At 42.1% G+C, this 26478-nt stretch overlaps 1 protein-coding gene across 11 annotated transcripts in view; it reads right to left on the bottom strand.

The window, feature by feature from the left end:
- R3HDM1 (R3H domain containing 1) overlaps positions 1 to 26478 on the bottom strand; it is a 2579330-nt gene that overhangs the window by 281958 nt on the left and 2270894 nt on the right. For all 11 annotated transcript variants that reach the window (XM_044074947.1, XM_044074954.1, XM_044074957.1 and 8 more), the window contains one exon: positions 1805 to 1971. In XM_044074947.1, coding sequence (XP_043930882.1) covers positions 1805 to 1971 — 167 coding nt within the window. The remainder of the gene's footprint in view (positions 1 to 1804; positions 1972 to 26478) is intronic.

The following is a 26478-nucleotide window of genomic DNA, read 5'->3' as shown; positions in this document are numbered from 1 at the left end:
CAGTCAACTTCCAGTACTGCCCATGAGAAAGTACAAGAACAAACAGTTCCCTCAGTATCAATATATTCACAAAAAAGTAATGCATTTCAATTCAGGAGAAAATAGCAGCTTTGTAATTTACAGACCAAATGCATAACTGGTAATGTCCTTAATTCTGTGGTACATAATTTTTTGAAGTTTTCTTGTGTTACAAATATCTGTCAGGTATCACAAACGATAGGAGAAACACCTTCACAGCAATCTTAAATTAAATCAGCAGCTACACTTGTACTAAGATCAGAAACACTTGCTTTTAGTCAGAAAATTTAAGCAACTACTAAAGTCCAAATAAAACACATCAAAAATCACTGGCTATGTTCAATCCTAAGTAACAAACAAAACATTTTAAAAAGATACACTGCTGTGGGTACTGAACTTCATTCATGCTGCCCACCTTTAAATTTATTTGACTCCTTACCAAGTTCTACATTTTCTAATTAGAAACAGGAGTGAAAAACAGAAAACCACCCTTGGAATGTAGATTATATAACAGTGTGTACTAGTCCAAATATAATGGGAAGTGGGTAAGCACTGAGGCATGTTACTATGTAGTACAGAGAAACACAGAAGAAACTGTATGCTGACAGCAGTACACAATACACCTCTGGGTTAAAACGGGGTTTATTATGTTAACTATTTCAGGTAATTATTTCAGTGTCCCATTAAAGTGCTAAGATTTATTTTCATTAGTTTAGGGCAATTATTTTATTAACGCATTAAAAGTACTAACAAAATACTGTGTCCTGAATTACTTCTAAGGTCAGGAACTATTTTCTTTTGGGTCCACTTCTGAATCTAGAAATAATGAAATATCGAATTTCAGTATCTCGAGACCAGAATGCTTGAAGTGCAGTTGTTTGAAACTGCACATTGTCGAATCTGATGTTGCTGAATGTGCAGCAGGTATTGTGAGGGCAGTTATTGTAGTCTGCTCTCCCTTTAAGGTTTTGTGGTTTCTGGATGTTAAAGATGTCATATCATCTGTCATTATGTTCGGACCTCCAGGTAAGTTTGTAGTATGTCATGATTTTGGGTAGGAATGTGGTTTTGTTTAATGTTTTAGGAATATGCAGAAGTGGGTTAGGGTAGGAAGGTGATTGTGTGTGTGTGCAGGTGTTGAGATAGTAATGGCGACTGTTTTACACATGCAGTTTGTTTGTGCAATGGGAGTGTAAGGCGAGTAGAAGTAGGTGTGCTGTTGTTTTTGTGTTAGTGCAACCTCAGAATTGGTATACACAAGTAGCAGGGTTGTGGGAGGCAGAGCACCCACATGGGGGGTGCAGGTGGGCTTGCCCCCATGCAAAAACGTGTGTTACTATTATTTATGTTGGGTTTTGTAGTTATTTTTTTCTTTATTTTGGGGAAGGGTTGGATGTTCAGTTTTATTTTGTTTTATTCGGTATTCTGAGCTGTCGGTATTTTGCATTTTTGTGTTTGTGGCCATCTGGTATTCTGGGCTTCAAATACTGAAATAGGACATTTCAGTATTCCAAGATTGAGGTGTGGACCTTTTATTTTCATTTCTAAAAATGGACTTCATTTGCTTTAGACAAATGGAAAAAACAAGAAAACCAAGTTAGTTATGCATCTGATACAGTGAAAGTAGTCTAGGGTGCTGATAAAACTATGGATCTACCGGGAAGAGCTTAAAAAATTTTTGATTAAGCATAATAATATCCAGAAAACGTAAAGCTGAAATACTTATATCTGTTACATGCAGTGTTGACAATTATCAAAACAGTATTTCTGAATAGCTAATTCATACCTGTGAAGTGTTCTCTAAATTGCTTCCCTCTGAAGGTTTCTGCCCTCTGTGGTGATCATTGTAGTATTTGTTCTGCTTCCACTGTGGTGGTGAGTGAGGTCGTGGCTGTGGATTGTTGGGTACACCAAGCTGCATCATTAACATTGTTCCGCCAGGTGGTGCTACAGCTTTACAGAAAAAATAAAAAATACAGCAGCTGGAAAATAATATATGGTCCATACTTAACAGTCAGACTCTAGTAAGAGAAAACTAACCACAAGCAAGTGAACTTTGATGTAAATAAATATAAAATTGTAGGTTGTTCCTAGTATATATTCATAGGTGAGTATTAGGCTGGCTGCCTTTACAGGCCATTTGAAGTCTAGTCATTTTCCCTTCAAAGGTGAGAATGGTGAGAAAAAAGGAAAAAAAAAAAAAAAGAAAAGGTGAAAAAGGTGAGAAAGATGAGAACCCTGTACCTTGTGTCTGGCAAGGCAAACATCTTAATCATTATGACAACCTTCCAACCCCAGTTTATAGGCTAAATGTCCTGACAAAGTTTTACTAAAGCTATCCCCTGGAACAATTCAACTAACTTAAATTCACTGTACACATTAGTTATGCCAAAGCAGTTAGGCCCACCTTAACTGTCTTATTAATATACAGCATTTAAATTTTTAAATTTTGCTAAAAAAAAAACTGGAGAATGTTTTGCTAACATCAATATCATTAAACTGTATTATCCATTAATATAAACTGTTATGGGGCGGCATTAACACATCCCTAGTGAGTTCTAAAGTGTAAGGAGGTTTATGAACTGAATTAACAGAAAGTACCAATTTCCCATCAATGATTCAGGATTAGTGTACTTTGCAAAGTACAATCGCTTCATTCTAAATGTAATGCAACTGGCATGATGATCCCATTCTCAAAATATTAAGGAGAGATAGGTGCTGTAAAAATTATGCCTAATGCACTTATCTAATTATTTCAAACATTTACATTTATCTTGTAGGAAAAGAATTAACAGTATCACAAGCTTCAAAAATTTGGGGGGTAACATGGGATGATACTGCATTGTTCTGACATTTAACCTTCAACTTACACTCAATACTACATTAAGTAAAGAAATATTAATTATACAATGAAGGATCTTTGCTATTTAAAAATGTGAACACTGATTGGACAATCCAATCAGCCCACTTATTGTAAATCCAGCATCAGCCATGAGAATGAGTTTGGAAGCTGTCTGTGCTGCAATGACATTTAATTTTACAGCATAGCAACTTAACTCATGAATATCGCAAGTGCTCTTTACCACGGTTTGAAACATTACAGCCTGAAGGAGTTGAGAAAGAAAGAAACCAAATTAAAAGTTATGTACTCACCATAGTTGTGCATCTGTGTTGTCCATTTTCATTCTTCCTCAACCCATGGATTTGGATCGGATCCTGGGATTTGACTCGGCCTCATACTCCAGACTTTGGATCCCACTCTCAAGCTTCTCCCTTTACACATAATACCTTAATCCATGCCCATTACCTCAGATTGAGTTTGTTGCCATTAGTCCCATATAGTTAGACAAAGACAGGAATAGCTGACAGGGCTCAAACCTGGAACTGCAGGTTCCAAAACACAGTCTAACAGGTCTCTCCAGAAAATTGAAGGATAGGGGATGGATGGGAAGGAAGCTGAGGAAGAATGAGAATGGACAACACAGATGCCTAGTTATGGTGAGTACATAACTTTTAAATCTGATGATGTTCTTTTCATTCTTTTTCAACCCATGGGACAGTGCCCCCAGCTACTCTGATCTTGGGTGGCTCTCATGGAAGGTTATTCTGGAGTACCACCTAACCAAACGTGGCTCTGTTTCTAGATACAATATCCAATTTGTAATGAGTAACAAAGGCATGAAGCTTTGAACCATGTGGCTGCTGTGAAAATAACACATGTTCTTGACCTAAAAACAGATGAAGCAGCCATGGATCTGATTGAATGAGCCTTGGGTGGTTTGGGTTAGGCAACACCTTGTTGAGAACAGATCCAAGAAATACAGTTTGTACTCCATTTCAATAAAGTGACTTTAGAAACTAGGAACCCCAGTCTTTTTGGTGAAAAGGAAACAAACAGTTGATCTGCTTTTCTAATTTGTTTTGTCCTGTGAAGATAAAAGCATAACTGTCCGTGTACATCAAGGAGATGAAGTACTTACTCTCCTTTATTCTAAAAGGTTGAGAAGACGACTGGTAAATGAATGGATTGATTAATGTTATTTTCAGAGGCTACTTTAGGTAAAAAGGAAGGATTTGTCTATAAGGTAATCCTATCTTTATGGAAAACAATGCAAGAGGTCTTTGAGGAAAAAGCCAGGAGTTCAGATATCCGCTTTGCAGAATTAACTGCTATGAAAAAGACCATTTTTCAAAAACGGAATTTTAGCTCAGTTTTAGCCGAAGGTTCAAAAGGTTTATGAGTTAAACCCTGAAGCACAACAGCCAGATCCCCAGGGAGGCGAAGGGCCCTTTATTAGAGGTCTGAGAAGAAAATGCCTTTCAGAAATGTCTTGCATAATTTGGAAGAAGCCAAGGAATAATCTCAGTCTCCTGTGTCTAAACTAGATATAGCTGCTAACTATAACTTAATGGTAAAAAAACTAGCTCCTTCTTTAAAAAGAACTTTTAAAAATTGAAGTACTGCAGAAACTGGGGCAGAGAAGGGATCAAGCTCATTTTTCAAGGCCCAAAGGAAGAAAATTTTCAACTTCTCTTATAAACTTTCTTAGTATAAAGTCTGGGCTATCTAACCATTATTGGAACTGGAGAAACCATGCGGTTAATTTGAGGGCCCAGATATTGGGATGTTGGATCCCTGATGGGTATGAGAGAAGATCTGGACACTGCTTCAGCATCCATGGATAACACAGATGAGACTATAAAATGGGGCACCATACTTTTCGAGGCCAGAAGGGGGCAAGGAGGATGACTGAGTTCTTCAGCCAGTTTGCTTTCTGCAGGAATTTGGGAATCAAAGTAAGAGAGGGATAAGCATAAAGACAACCACAGGGCTAAACATGGACAACAGCATCTCTTGGTGACCCCCCCCAAGGGGGGAATAAGAGCAAAGTATGTGCTGCACGTGCTGTGAGAAACACAAACAGGTCGCAGCAAGGTTGGCGAATGATGGAAAATCCTTACCGCCACAGACTGATTACAGACCACTAAGTGAAGCATCAGAATTGACCTGCTTAATTTGTCCGCTCACACACTGGTTTTCCCTGAAATTTGCATTGCAACTGGAAAGCAGCCTGAGGAGATTTCCTATTCCCACACTCTCATGGCCTCTCTGCAGAGGGAATAAGATCTTGCTCCTCCACATTTGTTGATGTATCAGACCACAGACATGTTGTCGCTCTGGACTGCAATAGCCCCTAGAGGAAGATAATCTTGAAATGCCTGCAATGCCAGTAGGACTGCTCTCATCTTTAGTACATTGACATGCAGATGGGTCTCTTGGACCACATGCTTTGGACAGTGCTTCCCATGAAAAGCCTCACCCTCCACCCCAGCTGTGAGACATCCATGTTCACTGTGGCCAATGGGGTCTGTAAAACAAAAGGCTGGCCTAGACGACTGCCTTCTGATTGACTCCAGCAGTTAATGTGTCATTTGCAAACTGGAGTAAGTCTGACTGGAAAGGAGAGGGGCTGATGAAGAATTGTCAACTGAACAGCTAGAATCTACTGAAGGACACACATTAAGAATCATGCCAATGAAGCACTACAATGGCTGCTGCCATGGATACTAGTGTTTGAAGGACTGATCTGGCTGAAGGAGATAGATGGGAAAAGCAGATGAACCTGATTCCTGATGGTGAATATGCAATGAAGTGGAAGTGATGCTACCTGTGTTGTTGTATCCAGATGTGTACCAATGAACTCCAGGCTTTGGACTGGTGTCAAGTCTGATTTGTCATAATTTATTGTTATCCCCTGTGACTGGCAAATCTGGAGCACACAGTCCCCGGACTGCAGAAGAAGATGCGTGGTGTGAGCAGTAAAGAGCCAGTCATCAAGATATGGAAACACTCAATACTTTGAGTCTCTGATGAGCAGCCACCACTCCTATGCATTTGGTAAACATAATGGAGGCTATTCTGAATCCAAAGGGCAGGGTTATAAATTGGTAGTGACAGACTCCCTGCCATAAGCATCTTCAGGAGCACCTGTCTATTTTTATGTGATACTATTCATCTTGAAGATCTATAGAGCACATCAAGTTGTCCTTGTGAAGAAATGATAGAATGGACTGTACCATGACCATTTGAAACTTTGACTTTTTTATGTAATGGTTCAATTTGCTTAGATTCAAAATTGGTCTCAGATCCCCTGTCTTTTAGGGCACTAAAACGAAGCATGAGTAAGTCCCGAATCCTGTCTGTTCTTGTTTAGCAGATTTTGAATTTCTTGTGCAGCTGTTTTCCTCTGACTGGGTGGAACATCGGGAAGTTTCTTCCTTTAGCAAAAAGTAAGTTAGAGAAAGAGAACGGAATAACCTCTGGATATAATTTTTAGTACCCAGGAATCTTTTGCTATGTTTGCCCAGGTGTCTGGGGTCAGGGAGAATCGACCCCTGACAGCCTGCAGAGATGGGCAGTCAGGCAGCATTTCAGAAGCACTGGAAGGCACTGTCCGGAAAGCAATCGCAGAAACCCTGGTTCTGTGGGCCTCCTCTGTCATTAGGGTGACATATTCTATTGTAACTTTCTCCTCTGCCTCCAGAGTTGTCGCCACACAATCTTTGAAAGGTCCCAGAGATTTTCAGAACTATATTTTCTTACCACCTTTCCTGCAGAAGGTATGCTGGGGGTAGAAAACTTGACTGCCACGACAGAGTCTTTCCTTCTTGTTCATTGCAGGTAAGCATCTCTCTCACTGCTGGCCCAAATAAGGATATGCAGTCAAGAGGGCACTGATAAAGGACGTCTTAAAGGGCTCTACAAAGTCGCATAGCTGCATCCCGGAATGCCTCCTTAGAGCAATGCCTGAACCAGCCACTCATGAGGTGCCTTCACCTGTGTGAGAAATTAACCTCACTGAAATATTGAGATAACAGAGTGGGCAACCCAAGATGCCAACTGGCCAGAATCAAAAGCTTCCAAAAATACAGATTCTTCCAGGGAGGGGTTTTTGGAAGACCAGCTACATTTTCGCCTGTGAATCTCTGAAATGTCACTGAAGCAGATGTCATCCAGTGGTTATCTGGGGGACCCTTCTCCTTCATAAAAATGTGTATCCTCCATGAGAGACTTCAGCGGGAGTCTATATGCCTTCTCTGTCGAATGTCCTCTTACAATGGACCTCCTCTGTGGGGTGCTCAGGAGAGGTGTCGGAAGAGAGGGGGAGTTCAACTACAGGAACTGATTGGACACTTGTTACAAATGGCTGCCCCTGTGGAGTAGGCCTGATAGATTCAGAGCTTTGAGCCAATGAGGGAAAGGGGCTGGATCCAAAAAATGAGAAGGTGGCTCTCTAGAGAGAGAGAGCAAAAGCCCTTTCCACAATCTCAAAGGCAGATGGACCAGAGAAACTTCGACCAGCCGAGTAGGAGCCAAAGCACCTAGCAAAGGCAAACCCTGACTACTCTTAGATCCATGCCTCGAGGATAGAACCGGACCCGAACTATATAGGGGAAAGGCTCCAAGAGGCAGGGACTGATCTGACAACACTGGAGTTGATCTAACATCGATACTTTGACTCTGGGACCAGTTCCAATTCAAGGGTATCAGAGCTGAACTACTCAGGGATACCGTCAAAGTCGAAGAAGACATCGTCAGATCATGACTATGGACCTCTCAAGGATTTAGGATCCTGGGACTCAGAAACAACTGGATGAATTGGAGAAGGAGATAGAATAGTTTGGGATGTCGTAGGAATGCTCAAGGATCCAACAGGGGACAGAGCTAGTAAGACCTACATCTGGATCTGAGCTCTGAGAAATTTTGCATCAACGTATCCACATCCGCTTCCGATAAGCTTCTGGAGGACCTGAAAGATGTAGTGGATTGTAGTCTTGAATGTTTTTTAGGGTTTTGTAACAAAGGACATCACAAAGTAGGTGATATGGGTTTGATTACATACTCTTCCTATGTGAGGTGCCAGGCTTCAGATCACAGGAAGGCACCACTGGACTGCTCAATATGGATCTGAAGCTTTTGGATCAGAAGATTTCAGATCTGAAGATCGGGTCTTTGGATCCAACAATGTTGAATCTGATGTTTTTTGGTTCTTGGTAGGCGACTCCAATGAGACCTGTGGGACTTCTGAAGGGAGTACTTTCTGTGCTCCAACGGAGCAGACTTGGTGGTTTTGGCTTGGGTTTGACCCCAGACGTAGAGGTAGCAGGAAAACCACTTTGAAAAATTAACTTTTTGCACCAATCAGCCAGAGCCCTTAAGTTGAAGGTTGAACAGAGAGCACAACTGGTATCCAAGTGGCCAGCTCCGAGGCAATATACATACTCCTTTCTAGATATCCAAATTCAGGATTTTATTTCTTAAAGCCTGTTGGTTTATCTGACATGGTAGCTAACAGCAACAGTACAACCAATAGACACTGTAATAACAAGAGAAAAATATATTTTTTTATATATAGAAAGAATGGAAAAGGGGTTAATTACAAACAATGGTAATTTAAAGTAACTACCCTAGAAAAAAGGGTAAGCACAATACCAACTATGGCATGCAAAGATTACTAGCTAAAAATATAGCAGAAAGCCCTAATGCCTGCAAAAGGCTGAGAGGGAGGATAGAGATGAACAACAAAACAGCTAAGGAGAAACTTTTTATGAAGCAGAAGATAGATTAACTCACGACATATCTCTGAAAATGCTTGAGAGGGGAAAATATGTCTGGGCACAATGGCAGCAAGCGAGATCTGAGGTAATGGGGATGCACTAAGCATTTCCAGCAATACATACAATACATACCTCTCGTGTGTCCAGATTTTCGCCTCATATTTTAGTCAGCTCCTCAAATTTGTGGTTTTCTGGCAAATCACTGGCGACTGAAGTCACTAATTGACATACATTTCTGTTTCAGGCGTGTCCTTCAGAAAATACATACATATCCTGTCATTCTATCAATTTTCTAAATTTATAAGAGACCAGTTTAAAATTTGTTCCTATTTTTGGGCCTTTGTACCCCATTATTTTAGACTTTGCCCAGATTTCTTGCATTAAGAGATTGACAGGTATGGTACAATTCAATTTAACAGAGTTCACTGAAGGACATGCATATGATACCTGGCTAATGGTATCAGAGTTATTGCGGCTGCCATCATCCTAACACTTGGAGGGCTAGCCATGCTGTCAGATGGGAAAGAGAGATCAACTTCATGACCAGAGTTCTCATAGTCTTGCTATGGGAAACAAAGCTATCAGATTGGTCATGTCCAGACAAGCACCTATGAATTCCATGGTCTGCGTTGAAGTAAGCTGTGATTTGGTGTAGTTGACTGTGAAGCCCAAAGAGCAACATAACAGGAGCAAGTATCTCTTGCTTGAATCAACAGATGCATGAATGGGGCTGTTAGGAGCCATCTGTCTAAATAAGGAAATATTCGGAATCCCAGCAGTTTCAGGTGATCCGCAACCAGCACCATGCATTTGGTGAACACCCTACAGGTTGTGGTGAGACCAAAAGACGGTGCTCTGAACTGGTAATGGCTGGTTCTTGACAGCCTGTTCATTTTAATGACAGTAATTATCTTGAAGATCTGTCAAGCACATCCAGTCACCCTTTTGTAGAAGAGGTAAAATGGACTGCACCGTGATCATTCGGAACTTTGAATATTTTACATACTGCTTGAGGCTGCTGAGATCCAGAACTGGTCTCAAGTCCACTGCCTTCTTTGGCACTAAAAAGAATCTTGAGTAAATACTGGATTCTGTTGGTCTAGTTAGACTTTTTTGATGACTTATTTCTAGTAGCTTTTCTATTTTCAATGCTGCTGCCTCCCTCTGATTGGATGGAACACTGGGGATGTTTTTAGTTTTTGTTGGAGGAATTGGGGAAAATGATATTAAATAACCTATGGATATGATTTTTTGCACCCACATGCCTTTTGAGATGGATGCCCAGGCTTCTGGGTGCAGAGATAAGAACCCCCCCCCCCCAGATTGCCTCCAGAGTGCAGCAATTGGGTAATCCTTCAGGAGCGCTGGTAGGGTCTGTTAGAAAAGGCATCTCTAAAGCCCTGGTTCTGTAGGCCACATCTTTCATTAGAGATCCCTCCTCTGACAATTGAGGAACTTGTCTCCTTGGACTCCTGGAAAAGCCCTTGGTTAGTTGCAGAGCCACACCTTTCTACTATCTCCATGATTCCTGAAGAAAGATCTTCAAGGAGGAGGAAAACGAATCCCAACAGCTGATACAGTCGTTCCATCTTGTTCATTTCTGGAGAGTGTTTCTTTAACAATGGACCAAAGACAATCCATTAAAGGAAGCACTGATGAATGAAGACTTGAAGGGCTCTGCAAAATTGCACAAGTATATCCAGGCATGCCTCCTAACTGCCATGCCTGAAGTTATATCCCCAGAGGTACCGCTGTGTGAGAGATTAACCTTATGGATGCACTGGAGATGGACTGTAGGGTGGCCAGTTGAAGAAGCTTTCTTCTGGTCCTCTACAGACATGGACCCTGAAACAGCTTTGGAAAGCTCCTTGATCAAATCCCTTTGTAGCCTGGTGAAATCAAATAATTCACCAACTGAAGGACACATGTCACTGATGCATAAACCTGCTTGCCAAACCTGTCCAATGCCCTTGACTCTCTATTAGGAAGGTGTACAGATGAGCTCTGTTTTGCAAGCTCTCTCTTGCTGGCTGCCACTGCCAACAACCACCATGGCTTCTACAGAGACCGCCCTTGCTCCAAAGGGCCCTATCTTTAGAGGGAGCTAGAAACTTGTTGGGTCTCTTACGGATAGGTTTCACTGTATCGGGTTCCTTTCATGCTTAGTGTGTGATAAGGTAGGTTAATTCATCAGAGGGATCACCCAAGTCATAGCCAGGCCAGCCCCAAAAGTCTGCAGAAAAAAATGACTCCGATTGTGAAGGAGTATCAGAAGACCACCCAACTCTCATTTTAAGGAGTTATATTATCTCTACAAAGGAGACAATCAGGTGGAGAGCTGGAGGACCCTTCCCTTCATCAAAGTGTCTTTGGTGACAGGTTCTGCTCCTAGGGACCTCCTCAGCAGCATGGTCAGGTGAGGTATCAGAAGAGGGCTGGGGATCCTGTATAAGGCCTGGCTGAAGGCTGGAACAGCGTGGCTGTCTCGGTGCAGGAGGCATGATAGGATCAGAGTTAGTGGAGGGAAGGGAGGATCTGAAGAAGGCAAGAATATCCTTTTCTCAGGGTAATGAGAAAGCCCTCTCCAAAACCTCAAAGGCAGAGGGTCCAGGAGAAACAGCAGCTGATCACAAAGGAGTAGTGGCCCCCAGTGCCAACTTCTGTAACCCTGTGGAATCCTACCTTGAGAAGGAACTTGCAGCCAAGCTAAAGCGTTGAGATGCAAGGATGGCTCCGACAACCTCAGAGTCAATCCCAACCCCCACACAGCCAGCGACAATGATTTGGCTCAGAGAGTCCTCCTGCTCCAAAGCAGTCAGAGACAGATGACTCAATGGAACTGTCAGAGGTGGACAAGCAGTTTTCAGATCTGATGGACATCTTGGAAGATCTTGGATCCATGAGCTCCAAAGTCACTCGTTGGATTGGAGAAGAAGTGAAGTGATGTTGGAATGAGGGCAGACTCATGAGTCCAATGGGAAACGGAGCCAGAATAACCCCATCTGAATCTGAGAAACTTCATCATCATCCTATCCACTTCTGGTTCTGATAAACTCCTAGAAGACCTAAAGGATGATGTAGTAGATGGCGGCCTAGAAGATCTTTTAGGAATCTTCCTGTAGAAAGGGCAAATGGAGTTGAGAAGAAATTGGATAAGGTAAGAAAAGGGGTACTGGATCTGAGGAGACTATGGTTTTGATGTAGCTAGCTCTGAAGAAGGTGTCGGGTCCAAAGTTTCTGACCTTTAGCCAGTGCCTCTGAATATGGAGAACGATCAGGGGTCTGTTTCCAGGACTCCTTTTCTTTAGGCACCGAATCAGGCTTTCCTTTAACTGTTTTACCAGAGGGGTTTGAGCCCAGCTGAGATAGCTACAGTAGAAGGAGGGAGCAAACCTTTTAAAAACAAGCTTATTTCTCCTGTCACGAAGACTTGAGAATTGAACAAACAGAGCAATCCACGTCCAAATGAGCAGATCCCACCCAAGTAATACACACACACTACTTGTAGGCATCCAAGTTAGGAATTTTATGCCCACAGGAGGTGCACTTTTTAAAACTTGCAGGATTGTCAGCTATACCAAAATCTATCTATTTTTTTAGTAGACAATGTCAGACAGAAAAAAAATTACCAACAATATTAAGAGAGAAATACTCTAACAGTTGGTAAGTAAAGAAGAGGTTACTGACAATGGTATTAAAGAATAGCTTAAACAGGTAGGAAGGCCTAGGATAGTAAAGGAAAGGCAGAAAAATAAAAATGTGAAGAGAACGAACAGAAAGTACAGGTAAATAAGAAGATGGAGAAAAGGGAGGAGGAAGAGACTAACTATAGAAAGTTTTCATTAAAAAAAGGATACAAGACTATCTCTAACCCTCCAACTGCTCAAGAGCAAAAATCTGCATCTGAATAATATGACGGCAAATGAAATTTGAGGTAAACCAGGAAAGTAGGGCATTATGGATAAAGGAAAAAGCTCAAGAGCTGGACCAGAGTCTGGTAAAAGCAGCAGACTCGGATCTGATGTCTGATCTGAGACTCATCAGTTGAGGAATGAATGAAAATAACAACATCAGATCAATTCACTTATGAATGCACCTCCCCTGACCTTGATGCAACAAGCTTTACTAAGGAAGCAGACCCTACCAGAGCCAAGTATCACAGGGAATTTAAAAACAAACCTCCCTGGTGGTGCAATCCCATAAACAAGCTAAACAAAAGAAACTCCTTAAATTATTCAGTACATCCAAACTCTTCCTTCTCAAGGAGGACATTAAAAGCATTACAAAAATAGGAATCACACTATCCAGTCTACTAAATGAGGCCACAAACTTACGCTAGTCTCTAAATGCACAGATAATTATAAATCCTTGTTTAACTTTCATAGGAAACTAAGGCACAACATCTTGCATTGCTCTGAACTTATTCATAATGATTCTTCCTATTCTGACCCAAAAAACACTGTCAATATCCCTACAAACAAATTTAATACTAATTTCACCACCAAGACTTTAGTCCAAAGCCTTGAAATATCCAAATCTCTTACTTCCTCAACTGTCTTTAAAGATCATTTACATAAAGTGCTTACCAAGACAAAAATACTTCAACCATGTGACAGTACAGTTGTGTAAAATCTTATTGTAACGGTAGATGTCCTTCTCTTCACTGTTGCAGTACTCCTTACAATAGGGAGATTCCCTGCCAAGGGCAGCCCAATGTTCAGCCAGGATGCCAAAGCCTTTAGGTTGCTAAGGATACACAGTACATCACATGTATGCTCCCCATGTACAATGTAGGGCATAAAGGTGATGTCAGTATGTACCATCCTCAGAAATGAGAGCCACAATAGGAACGCCAGTCCAAGGATTACACAGGTACCAGGCACATACAGATGGGAAAAGATCAAGGGGGAGGAGGGAGGGAGTGAATACTGCAACAGTAAAGAGAAGGATATCTACAGTTATGGTAAAATTTTACACAACTGTACTATGTCCTTCCATTTCACTGTTGCAGTATTCCTTACAATAGGGAGAGTGCAAACCCTGATGAAAACAAAAGGTAGGAGAAAGGACCAGCACAGCCTAGGAACCCATGAAGGATGGCCCTAGCAAAACCAGCTCTTGCCCTGGATATTGCATTCACCTTGTAGTGCTTGGTAAAGCTATGCACAGAAGTCCAGGCAGCTGCCTCATGAGTAGAGTTAGCATCTAGACTCTTGGAAAAAAAATCACCAGAAGAAGCCACAGCCCTAGGAGAATGAACCTTAACCGAAGAATGAAGGCTCTTGCCACGAAAAGAATAACAAAAATAAATAGCTTTAGATAACCAAGAAGAAATAGTTTGCTTGGGAACAGACAATCCTGGGGATCCAGGATGAAAGGAAACAAAGAGCTGACCAGACTTATGAAAACTCTTAGTCTTATCCAAATAAAACCTGAGTTGTCTATGCAGTGCAGCATCTTCTCACTAGCAGACTGCGGAGAGGGGAAAAAAGTGTGCAAATGAACAGACTGATTAAGAGACAACTCATTCACCACTTTGGGCATAAAAGAAGGATTAGTAGTAAGGGGCAACCTGTCCTTACTGTCCTTATGGAACAATAAAAAAGGAGGACAAGTCATAAGGGCTTGAAAGTTAGACACAAGCCTGGCAGAAGTAAGGGCTAACAAAAGTACAGTCTTCCAGGACAAAGCTGTAAGGAAGCTGAAGCTGTAGGCTCAAAAGAAGCCTGGGTCAATTTTTCCAAAACAAAATTAAGATCCCAGGAAGGATAGGACAGGCTTCCTCGGAGGTCTAATATGAAGGATGCTAATATGAAGGAAACTGTTTAGCCTCAAGTGTAGACGCTAAAGGAGGAGATAAAGGCAGATAAGCAGAAAAAGCTGATAAGTGGGCCTTAACAAAAGAATAATGCCAACCCAGCACTGTGCAGTTCACACAGATAAGATATAATTACAGAAACATCCACAGAAAGTGGATCCAGACTACAAGAAAGACACCAAACAGAAAACTTCTTCCATCTGAATAAGCAGGATTTCTTAGTTGTGGCCTTCCTGACCTGCAGGACCCTAAGCACATTATCAGAAAAAAAGGCATGCGTATGGAATCAAAATCCTATCACCCACAGTGTCAGCTGAAGAGTGAACAGGTGAGGATGGATGAGAAATCCCTTCTCTTGTGTGAGTAGGTCCACCCTGTGAGGCACCTCGTGATGATTGCCCCTTGGCTAAATGCAGAAGAGGGGGCCAATGCTGTCCGAGCCAAAAGGGAGTCACCAGCAAGATTTTGGGAGCAACCTACTAAACTTTAAACAGGACTTTTGGAATGGCAGGAAAGGGCAGGGAGGCATAAAGAAACATGCCCTTTCTTGAAAAAGAGGGTGACCACATTTCAGACCTGATGATCTGGGACTCTGGTACAAAAAGAGGAAGTTGTTTGTTCAGAGGGGAGGCAAAAAGATCTACTTGAGGAGTATTCCCTGATGGACAATGTCCAGAAACACATCCCTGTAAAACATCCACTTGTGGGATTGTGTTATCGACCTGCTCTGAGAGTCTACCACAATGTTCTGACCTGAAGGAATGCAAACTGGCTGAAATTTCACACAATACTGGATAGCTAGTTCCCACACTAGAAGTGCCAACCGGCACAGGAGACAAGACCTCATCCCCCCTTGCTTGTTGATATACTACATCACTGTGGTATTATCTGTAAAGACCTTGAGAGGCCCTGGGGAGAACTGAGAAAGAAATGCTTGAAGAGCCAGCAAAAGAGCTCTCTTCTCTGACATAGATGTGTCTTTCTTTTGTTGAAGCCGAAGGATGCTCCCCATCCCACATCTGAATTATTTGTGAACAGCTCCTAGTGTGAAGAGGGGGATGAATCAGCAGCCCCAGATCGACAGTCAACTGCTTAATCCAACACTGAAATTCCAGCTTGAGTCATAGAAGAGGAGGAACTACGAAGCTGAGGGGATGAGAATGCTGAAGCCAAAGTGACTTTAGAAACCACTGAAGTTTTCTAATGTGAAGTTTGGCACAAGGGAGTACAGGAATGGTGAAGGCCATATGACCAAGAGTCTTCAGAAACTCACTGGCTGTGACTGAGGCCAGAGGAAGAAGGGACTGAAAAAAGAAATGAGAGTTAATGCCTTGGGAGGAGGCAGGGATGCCAGCACTGGAATGGTCTGGATCCTGCACTCCAGGAATACATGATCCTGTGAAGAAGTGAGAAAGGACTTTTGGAAATTTATAGTGAACTCTAGGATCTGCAAGACAGAAATGACAAAGTGAAGATGCTGCAGGAGAATCTCTGTAGAGGATTCCTGAAAAAGGAGACCATCTAAGTAAGAAAAGACCTTATTCCCCTTAGCCTGCAAAAGGTAATCACAGGAGCGAGCCACTTGGTGAACACCCTTGAGGCAGGAGAAAAGCCAAAGGGCAAAGCAGAGAACTGAAAATGCCAGGAAAAAAGGGGATGATTAGAGATGTGAAAATAAGCATCCTTGAGACCCAGAGACACTAGAAAAACCTGAGGAAGCAGCATAAGGAATAAAGTCTGAAGAGACAACATCCGAAAGGAAGGGACAGTCAGTAAGATGTTTAGGTGAGAAAGATTCAGAATGAGCCTCCAAGGGCCTTCTTTTCTGGGGACTAAGAACAGTCTGGAGTAACCCCCCCCCGGTGAGAAACTGCTTTTTTCTACCAAATGTGCATTGCACTGTAAATATTTAGCTCATATTCAAATATATATTTTCATTGTTTAAACATTATCTTTGCTTATCATTTTTTGTAATTTTATGTGAATGCTATGTATAATTTTGTATGATATAATTTTATGTAAAATAATTTCTGAATTATTGTGCTTTGGAGAATTTCTCCCCAGCCCTCCACTGAAAATGGGCCAGTGGCCCAGTTAGACATACCTGGTAAACAAAAGTAAAATAAAATAAATAACTAAACAAATAAATAACTGGAACTACCTGAACAGTTCCCTGAGACAAAAGATCCTGAAGCACCAGTGGAAAAAATGCCAACTGTTCCCGAGAGGGCAGAGGAATGCTCAAGAAAAGGGGAAGAGATTTTCAGACTATGCAGTACCTGAGGCAGAAAGAACACAGGAATCCTGACTAATCTTTAACCAAACTGAAGGGTTAGGGAAAGATGGAGAGAGAGACAGGAATGTGGCTGAGAAGAACAGGACAGTTAGACAGCATCTGATTTGTCAGGAAAAGGAGGTTCCTGTGTCACACAAGTCTGGGTAGCTTTAGCAGGCAGAGCTTGTTTCCCACCCTTTTTACCTTTGGGAGGATGGCAAGACTGCCTATAAACAAAGGACAGCTTATTACTGAAACTTAGGCACAGGAGAAAGAAAAACATGTTTCAGATCCTGTAAAGTCTTGGCCGTATCCTGAAGAGATTTAAATCAGCAGCAGCTAGATCAAATAAGTGTTTGTTATCCAGAAGGTCATCCACCAACTTAGCCTTAATATCATCAGGCAGAGGTTGAAGCCAAAACCATGAATACCTCATCACAGAAACAAAAGCAGCAGTTCTAGAAGCACCACCTGCTGCATTATAACTGCACTTAACAGAATACTGAGCCACCTGAGAAGTCGTCCCTAATAAGGAGAGAGCAGAAGTCTTACCCTCAGAATTAGGAAGGTCAGAAATTACACGACAGGCATGAGAAAGAAAAGCCAAAATATAACTTAACATATGGGTCTGATAATTGACCGCCCTAAAAGCAAGTGTAGCTGAGGTATAAACATTCTTGTCTAGTCTTTCCACAGACCTGCTGTCCTTATCATAAGGAAGTAACTTTGTAAAAGGCAGTAAATGAGATGGTTTGCCAGATCCCAGAGACACCACAGAGAGGTCAGCAGAAGGACATTTACAGAGAATTTTGCAATTATCAGGCACCTTGTAAAACCTATCAAGTTTTTTGCGGGAAGGGGGTTGGGAGTCTGCAGCCTGATACAAAGTAGAAAAGGCATCCAATAAGGCAGCCAAAACAGGAGGTACAGCAGAAAATCTAGGAGAGTCCATCTGTAGAAACTCGTAATACCTTTTCTGAACCTAAGAAACCTGGGCACAATCCCACTTAAATTCCATCATTCTGGAAATTGTGTCCCCAAAGGAAATCTCTTCAAAAGGACAAAAGGAGTGCTGGGACTAGTGGATTCCTCTTCCTCAGAACCATTGTCTAAGGGAGAAGGAATCTTAACCAAGGGATTCCTCATTTGAATCCCCCTCCTCTTCAGAGGATTCCTGTTCCCTAGGTCTTCTGAGGAAGGTACAGGACCAAGGTGGAGCAGGGACATAAACTCTTTGGGGAGGCTTTAAAGCCATAAGGGCATTAAATAACTCCTGAGTGAAATGCTGCCATTCACTCCAACAGTCTTCAGGAGCAGGGGAAACATGTTTTACTTTTTGTTTCTTTTTCACTGGGACATCTGTCTTATAAAATTTAGAAGGATAAGTCCCCAGATGTTATTCTACAATGGCAGTCAGTACTTCCTCCCTAAACAAAATCTGAGGAACAAACCTGGGCCCTTCAGTAATAAGCAACTGTGGTTTCCCCTGAGCATCCAAAGCGGATGACTGCAAGGCTTCCAGGGACACGCGTGAGGTCAAATCCATGAAAGCCTCCAAAGCGGTCATGGCAGAGGAAGCCAACAATGGAGCTGAGTGATCCTCTGGGCTTTCACTAGCCTTGGAAGAGATGTCTGTCGGAAGCTGTACATCAGAAGAATTGGACCTAGACTTCTTGTATGCCTTCTTTGCAGATGGCTGACCCTCAGAGCATGAAGTTCTTTCCATAGTGTCTTTTGCAAAAACTTTAAAATTTTGGTTCTCTAAGTATTGGGCCAAAGAAGAAAGCTGACTACACACAGTCTTTGGGACAAATGCCTGTCAAATGGAAAGACATATGGTCATGGGAAGCACCAAGACAAAAACACTGATTGTGATCATCTTTATGGGGAATCTATCTCCCACACTGGCATTTACCCTTTCTGGATGACACGAACCCCACAAGCAACAAAATAAAAGGAAAAAAGATAAAAGCAAAAACCTCAGTGGGCCATTTATCTGAAATGGCTTGGTGAACCAGCAAATGAAGTGGGTGTTCAGACTGACAATCAAAAGATAGCGTTTGGGCTGGTGGCAAAGAAGTTTTGAGGACAGTACATTTGGACGTCACCTTTATACCCTATGCTGTAAGTGGGGAGCATACGTGTGATGTACGGTGTATCCTTAACAATCTAAAGGCTTTGGTATACTGGCCGAGTGTTGGGCTGCCCTTGGCAGGGGATCTCCCTATTGTAAGGAATATTGCAACTGTGAAATAGAAGGACATCAGACATTACACTTAACTGACTAATAATATTAAACATGCTTTTGCAGACGTACTCAAAACTGTTTAACCGAAGTTAAGCTATTAGTTTTGTCCCTGGCGAGAGGCACACTGGAGTGCTGATGGCCCTCCAAAAGGGTTGCCTGGCAACTTACCTAAGTATAGACCTATCAGCCTTACTTAGAAGCCTTATCTGCAAAGCCAGGGAATGTATTATAAATTAATTCAAATTCCACTGTCAGTAATCTTATTAAACCTGACCTCTGAGAGACTGGCTTTGTGAAGGATATAGCCTGTCTACTTAATATGGTAAAAATTTCTTTTACAGGGTTACAGAGGTTGTAGATGGTGGTGATGCAGTACACATGGAACATCTTGATCTGGCCAAGGCCTTTGACATCATACATTGAGAAAGCATTACACAAAAACGAAATCCTTTAAAAATCAACTCATGGAAAGATGGATAGCAAACTGGCTGAAAGACAGAACTCACACAGTGCAAGATGCAGGAGCCACACCAGAAAGTATGAAAGTGACCAACAGTGTCCCTTAGGGTTCATTACTGGGGCCTCTCATTTATGACATTTACTTCTCAGAGCTCCAAGCAGAGAGCCAAGACTTAAGGCTAGTAAAGTTTTGCAGACCACTGCAAAATGGGGCATGTTAAATCACCCTCTGACACCCAAACTCTGCAGAATTAAGTTTTCCAAGTAATCTCTTAGTATACTAAAAATGGGCTTAAACTAAATGCTAAAAAGTGCAAATGTAATATCATTTTTGGTAAACAACCCTTCCCCTCATCACATTGTATAAACACATCACCATAAAATGAAAATACAGTCAAAAAACTAGGAACTTGATCAAGAGAGAGAGGAAGTTATCAATTCATGTAACAATGGTCATCAGGAAATCCTTTTACTTAGTACAACTAATTTACAAAGGAATATCATCACGGTCTGCAAAGGTAATCACTCTTTATACTCGGCACTGATCAAACCAATTATCGAGTTTAACACCCTCTTTTGTGACACGTCTTACTAAACATCAGAAACAATTACAAAGACCCCAAAGGCTCCTAACCAAAAAGATCACAAGGCTAAAGTCCCAGCGCAACTAAAAGGACTGGAAGCTCTACCCTTTATTAAATGTCTTACAGATCTTTATGGGGAGATCTCTGTCTCACATACAGTGCCATCAGATACCAGGTCGTCCTGGACCTTTCTTTATCTTCAGAAGTCTAACATTTCTAGCAATATTAGAACAAAGAAACCTTCAACACATAAATAAAACAAGGTGGAGGGACAGGTTTATAACCCATCATATCCCAAACGTCTAGAACAAACTTCCCATATAGGTTATGGAGCACAGTTCACATCTTCCTTTAAATATAACCTCAATGACAGAATGGATAGCTACAAATTTAACTCTGGTATTAACTGTCACAACCCTCCTAGAGAAAATGATGTGGCAATAGGAATGGTACAGGCAAGAAGTGAATGTCATATGACTTGGTGGCCTTGGCATCTGTGAATGGTTCTAATTAGGAAAACAAATTAGACATTTAAAATCAAGCTATAAAAATTAAAAGCTACGTACTCACCATAACTAGACATCTGTGTTATCCATCTTCATTCTTCCTCAGTTTACGGGTTATGGATCCAACCCTCGGCTCATACTCTGCCGCATTCTACAGACCTCGGCTCCAACTCTCGAGCTCCTCCCTCTACCCATAATGCCATAGTCCATCCCCAATACCTCAGATCAAGTTTGCTGCCATAAAGGTTTCAATATACAGTAGAAGAGGAGAAGAGAAAATTAGAGCAGGGCTCAAACCTGGAACTACAAGTTCCAAATGTCCATCAGGTCACCCCAGAAGATGACAGGAAGGGGGGAAAAAGGGAGGGGAGATGAAGTATGAAAACAGACAACATAGATTCCTAGTTACGGTGAGTACATAACTTTAATATCTGATGTCTTTTCCATTCTTCCACAACTTATAGGGCAGAGTCCCCATCTACGTAATCTCTGGTGGCCCTCATGAAAGGAAATTCTGGAGAACTGCAGAACTAAAGGCAGCACTGCTTCTGGAAATTAAGTCCAACTTGTAATAAGTAATAAAGGTATAAGCATTAGACCAGATGGCTGCTGCATACATATCATCAGTGGAAGCTCTAGACCAGAATGCAGATGAGCCAGCCATGGATCTAGTTGAACAGGCCTTAGGAGATTTTGGTAAGGAGAGGACTTGCTGAGAAGAAATCCATGAAATTCAATTAGTTATCCATTTGGCCAATGTAACTTTAGAAACTGGAGAACCCAATTGCAGGATAACCCAAATGTAATGACTGCAACAGTGAAACATGAAGAACATTGTAGTTGTCGGTGTACATCTAAACAGATGCAGCATGTATTCAACCATGTTTGAAAATTTTGGAAAGAATACTGTTAATTGAATGGGTCTGATTTATATTTGAATAAGGAGGCACTTTTGGTAAAGAGGCAGGACTGGTTAATAAGGTAACACTGTCTTTATGAAAAACTATGTAAGGCGCCTTCCATTAAACAGCCTGGAGTTTGGAAATTCTTTTAGCACAGGTACTAGCAACTAAAACGGCTGTTTTCCAAGACAGTAATTTAAAGTCCATTTTTGCTGAAGTTTCATAGGGTTGTTGAGTTAAGCCTTGCAGTACTACTGCCAAGTGCCAGGGAGGTGACGGGTCTTTCAATGGGGGTCTGAGGAGAAAAGTACCCCTCAGAAAAGCTTTAAACAATTTGGAAGCAGCCAGGCAAGTATTATCGCTGGAGTGAAAGTCTGATATGGCTGCTAACTGTACTTTGACTGTGGAAAAGCTTCCTCTTTCCTCAAAAAGAGAAGCTAAAAACTCCAATACAGAAGAAATAAGGGCAGTAAAGGGATTGTCGTTTTCCAGGGCCCAAACTGAACATTTTTTCCACTTGCTATTGTAAATCCTGTTAGTGGAATATTTCTCTGAGAATAAAAGAATATTATGAACCAGGAAAGACAGCCTGGCGAAACCATGGGATTCATTTGAGGATTGGAATATCTGGATGTTTCAGGAGGTCTGGACTGGGGTCCAGTATCCAAGGAGGATAAAGATGATGAGACCAAAGGAAGTGAACCAGACATCATGAGACCAGAAGGGGGCAATGAGGACAGCCAAGCTCTTCAACGGGCTGGCTTTCTGTAAGAATTTTGGAATTAGAGGTACTGGTGCTAAAAGTTTAAATGTTAAGAAATGTGAGATACATAAGAAAATTATGCAAGAAAATAAACTTACAGCTACCTAAACACCTAGCAAACGCTTATCCAGATCCATGCGAGATGGTGGCAAATGAGACCTGAGGTACTGGGGATGGACTACGGCTTTATAGGTAGAGGGAGAAACACAAGACTTGGATATGACGTTTGGAAAATGCAGCCGAGACAGATCCAAGAATGAGATCCATAAGCTGAGGAAGAATGAAAAATATAACATCAGATCATTGTATAAAATTCCAATCTACTTATTTTTACCACTTTAACTCACACAACAGCATGAAAAGATGACGCCCAACTAAATCCAAGTTACTCAGATAGGAAAGACAGGTCAAGGGATTGCTGGGTGCAGGCTAATACATAGCTTTCATATAATTCTATATTTCACAGTTCAGAAGGCATCCAATGTTTTTCAGTTTGAACCTAAAATCATGTGAGACAGAACAAAAAACAGGTATATTGTACAGATGCATGGGAGCCGTACAAGTCTACCTGTAATGACGGATGCCCAGATATGGCTAAACTGCATGTAAAAGGAATTATACTGCAGCAATAAGCCTCAAGATGAATGACAGACACTCTTGTCTTCCAAAACTCATGCACTCTTGCTTTAAACAAAACATGGGCTTGTGGTGCACATCTATGGTAAAAAAAGGATCCTTTTTGACAAGTTTCTGTACCTTGAGAGAACACAAGATAATGAAAGGTCTAGCTGGAACGGCATTCAGCCAGAGAGGTTAGTCGGTTCTACTGGGTCACCCAGTCCCCAGTCTCTGAAATGTTTCCCTACAAAACACAGTTTAAAGCACTGGGATCGCCATGTGAGTACAGGTGAAGGCCACCAATAAAATCATCTTCAGAGTCACTAAACCTATCACTTTGAACTGAAAATGGGCAAGTATGACGACACTGGAGTTCAAGTTCAGTGAAGGACAAGGACTCTTCAAAGTAGGAAGGTGATGCAGAACCCCTTGATGAACTGCAACAAGTACAGGCTAAAGTCCTGTACTTCCCAAGGTTAAGAACTATACAAACAATAGAACCACACACTATGACTCGATAATAAGAGTCAAAAATTACACAGGCATCTAAGATTGGTCAGAATAATACGTATGCCAGCTGGCAGAGAGGGATTTAGTTACTGACTACAACTTGGGAATGAAAACAGCAGCTCTCTGCAATTGCTTGTGGGGGGGGATTACATGAAGATGTTGGGAGTGAGTAGCTACTATTGGCTTGCTCATCCTAGTGTGAAGGAGGCAGCTGGATCCACTGCACTGTGGACACTAGGCAAATAATGTAATAGGAGAAGCAGCAAGAACCCAAAAGCAAACCCACCAAGCAGTAGCCAGTGTGGCTTGGTACAGAATCAGGAAAGAATGGAGTGAACATTCAGAACGCTCCCTACCATGAAAGCGAGAACGTGTCCACAACCTGTCTACGGCTCCTTTGAACCATGAAAATGAAGAAGAGGCCTGCCTTCTCTCACATAGAGAATATGTACATCTCTTGGTAGACCCAAAACTTAAAAGACACTAGAATTCTTAGCATTAGGACAGGATTGCAGAAAACACTAAGGGAGTCAACCAAAATATTCACAATTACAGATGCATGGAAAGTAATAAGAGTGGTGCTTTTGTCTAAGGCCCACTATTAGATGGCTATCATCTCTTTGCACAGGAGGAATGAATGCATGCTATCCTGCTTGATTAGGTACCACACAATTGAATGTCTGTCCAGCTGGGTTAGGAAGGACACAAGATTCAGCTCCTACTCTAAAGACTTGATGGCAAGAGGCACTGCCCACAATCTAGCCAGTTTACTTGGAGCTATCAAGTTACATGACAAATAACTGATAAATACTTTTATCTATGGTCATCAAAATATAACTGTAAAATGAAGGTGAAAACATGTGATACAAAATGTGCAAACAAAGCATGTCATTTTATCTCAAGCAATGAAAGTAAAGTGTAATTTTTATGGTAGCCTACTTCTGCTAGACAATGGTAAAACTTTGCTGCAAGGGCTGAGGGAGATACGTTATCGCCAACCCAATCAGCAAAACGTAAAAACTCTGTCGTCACAGCACCACAAAGTGAAGACAATACAACTACAAAGTCAAGTACAGTACTCTCCCTACCTGCAAGGAAAAGCAACCTTGAATTTAGTAAGCTTAGGTTGCAGAAAGTACAGTTGTGTACACTTACCATAAATGTAGATGTTCGAGTGCATTCAATGTTGCAGTCATCACACTTGGGTTATCTACCTGCAGGTAGCCCTCAGTCAGCACGAATACCAAAGACTTAGTATTTCTGTGTCGGATGCTGTTGCTCCAAGACTGACGTCAGGTTGTCAGGGGTATAAAAACAGGCAGCCGACACCATTACATCAGTTTTTCTTGTCCCAAATGTCAGGAGCCCCTCAAATAGGGAGCTAAGTTATGGTGGGGAACAACACCACCAGTAAAAAGTAAATACCAATACCCAGAAGGGGTTAGCAATAGCCATACATAGGAGAGAGAGAGAGAGAGAGAAAACTAGAGGGCTAGAGGGAGGGGAAACCAGGACTGCAACAGTGAATACAATTGAACATCTACATTTATGGTAAGTGTACACAACTGTACTATGTTCTTTGTGTTTCACTGTTGCAGTCATCACACTTGGGTGGATTCCCAAAGCTAAAGAAGGGTGGAGGCAGTCAAGAAGAGTTAGGGCTGCCTAGTATGCCTTGCAAGACTGCTGTAGCAAATCCTGCCCTGGATTTGGAAAAGATAGGCAGGTGGTAATGCTTGGTGAAAGTGTGTACAGAACTCCAGGTAGCCTCCAGGATATCCCTGGTAGGGACTCCCCCTGTGAAATGCTGTAGAGGTAGATGCTGCCCTAGTGGAATGTGTTCTGAAACCCTGAGGGGTTGGATTCCCAGGGTGCTTGTAGCAGAAATGGATGCAGTGTGCTATCCATTTGGAAATGGTTTGTTTGGAAATGGCCTGCCCTCTGCCCCTGTTACAAAGCTGACTATTAACTGGTCAAATTTTCTGAAGGGCTTAGTCCTATGAATCTGAGCTGTCTGTGCACGTCCAAGGAGTGCAGGATCATTTCCTCTTTATTTTGAGGATTAGGGAAGAAGACTGTCAAATGGATGGATTGACTGAGAGCCACAATGGACACCACTTGGGGCATAAAGGAAGGGTTAGTCCAGAGGGAAACCCTATCAGCATGAAAAATAATGAAGGGTTCCACTGCCATGAGTGCTTGTAGCTCAGACACTCTTCTAGCTGAAGTGATGGCTAGAACCAAGGCTGTTTTCCAAGACAGGAATTTTAACCCTGCTGATGCAGCAGGTTCAAATGGGGGGGGGGGGGGGTGAGCTTTTCCAGTACAAAGTAAAGGTCCCACGTAGGGGTGGGTGATATCCTTGGTGGCCTTAAGTTGGTTGCTCCTCTCAGGAACTGTTTGATAAGAGGGTGTGAGAAGAGAGGTGGCTCAGTGCTGTAATGAGCAGAAATGGCTGAGGTATCTATCTTAATGGAGGAGATGGACAGGCCTTTGTGGAGTAGATCTGCTAGGTAATCCAGGATAAGAGACAGAGAGGGCAGAGTTGTGTCCTCTCCTTTAGACTGAATCCATGAGCAGAACCTTTTCCACTTGTCAGCATAGGATTTTCTTGCACTGGGTCTTCTGGCTTTGAGATTGCCATCCAGCACCTGTTTGCTTAAGGTTGCTGGGGGAGAGTTCAAGAAATAAGCCAGGCTGCAAGATTTAGGGTTTGCAGCTGTGGGTGCAGAATCTGTCCCTCCTGCTGAGAGAGGAGGGTTGGATTCTGGTGTGGGTGGTCAGGGTGCGACCGATGTCAGGCTGCGCAGGAGTGGATACCAGTGCTGGTGTGGCCAGTCTGGGGCAATCAGAATTGTCCTTGGTCTGTCCTGCTTTATCCTGAGTAATACTCTTGAAAGGAGGGACAGAGGAGGAAAGGCATAGACTGAGAGATTTACCCACTGAAAAGATAGGGCATCCACTTTCCAGGCCCTGCTGTGAGGATTCCAGGTGCAGAATTTGCTGAGCTGGTGGTTGTAGGGGGAGGCAAAGAGATCCACCTCTGGGGTCCCCCATTTCTGAATCAGATGGTGCTGTGCACCAATTGCCACTCGTATGGGTCTAGGAGATTTCTGCTTAAGTTGTCTGCCAGTAAGTTTTGTTTGCCTGGCAGGAAT

The sequence above is a fragment of the Protopterus annectens genome, chromosome 6.part0, assembly GCF_019279795.1.
Source record: "Protopterus annectens isolate FY-2018-M chromosome 6.part0, PAN1.0, whole genome shotgun sequence".
Lineage (NCBI taxonomy): Eukaryota > Metazoa > Chordata > Ceratodontiformes > Protopteridae > Protopterus > Protopterus annectens.
This window is presented reverse-complemented; position numbering and strand designations above follow the sequence as displayed.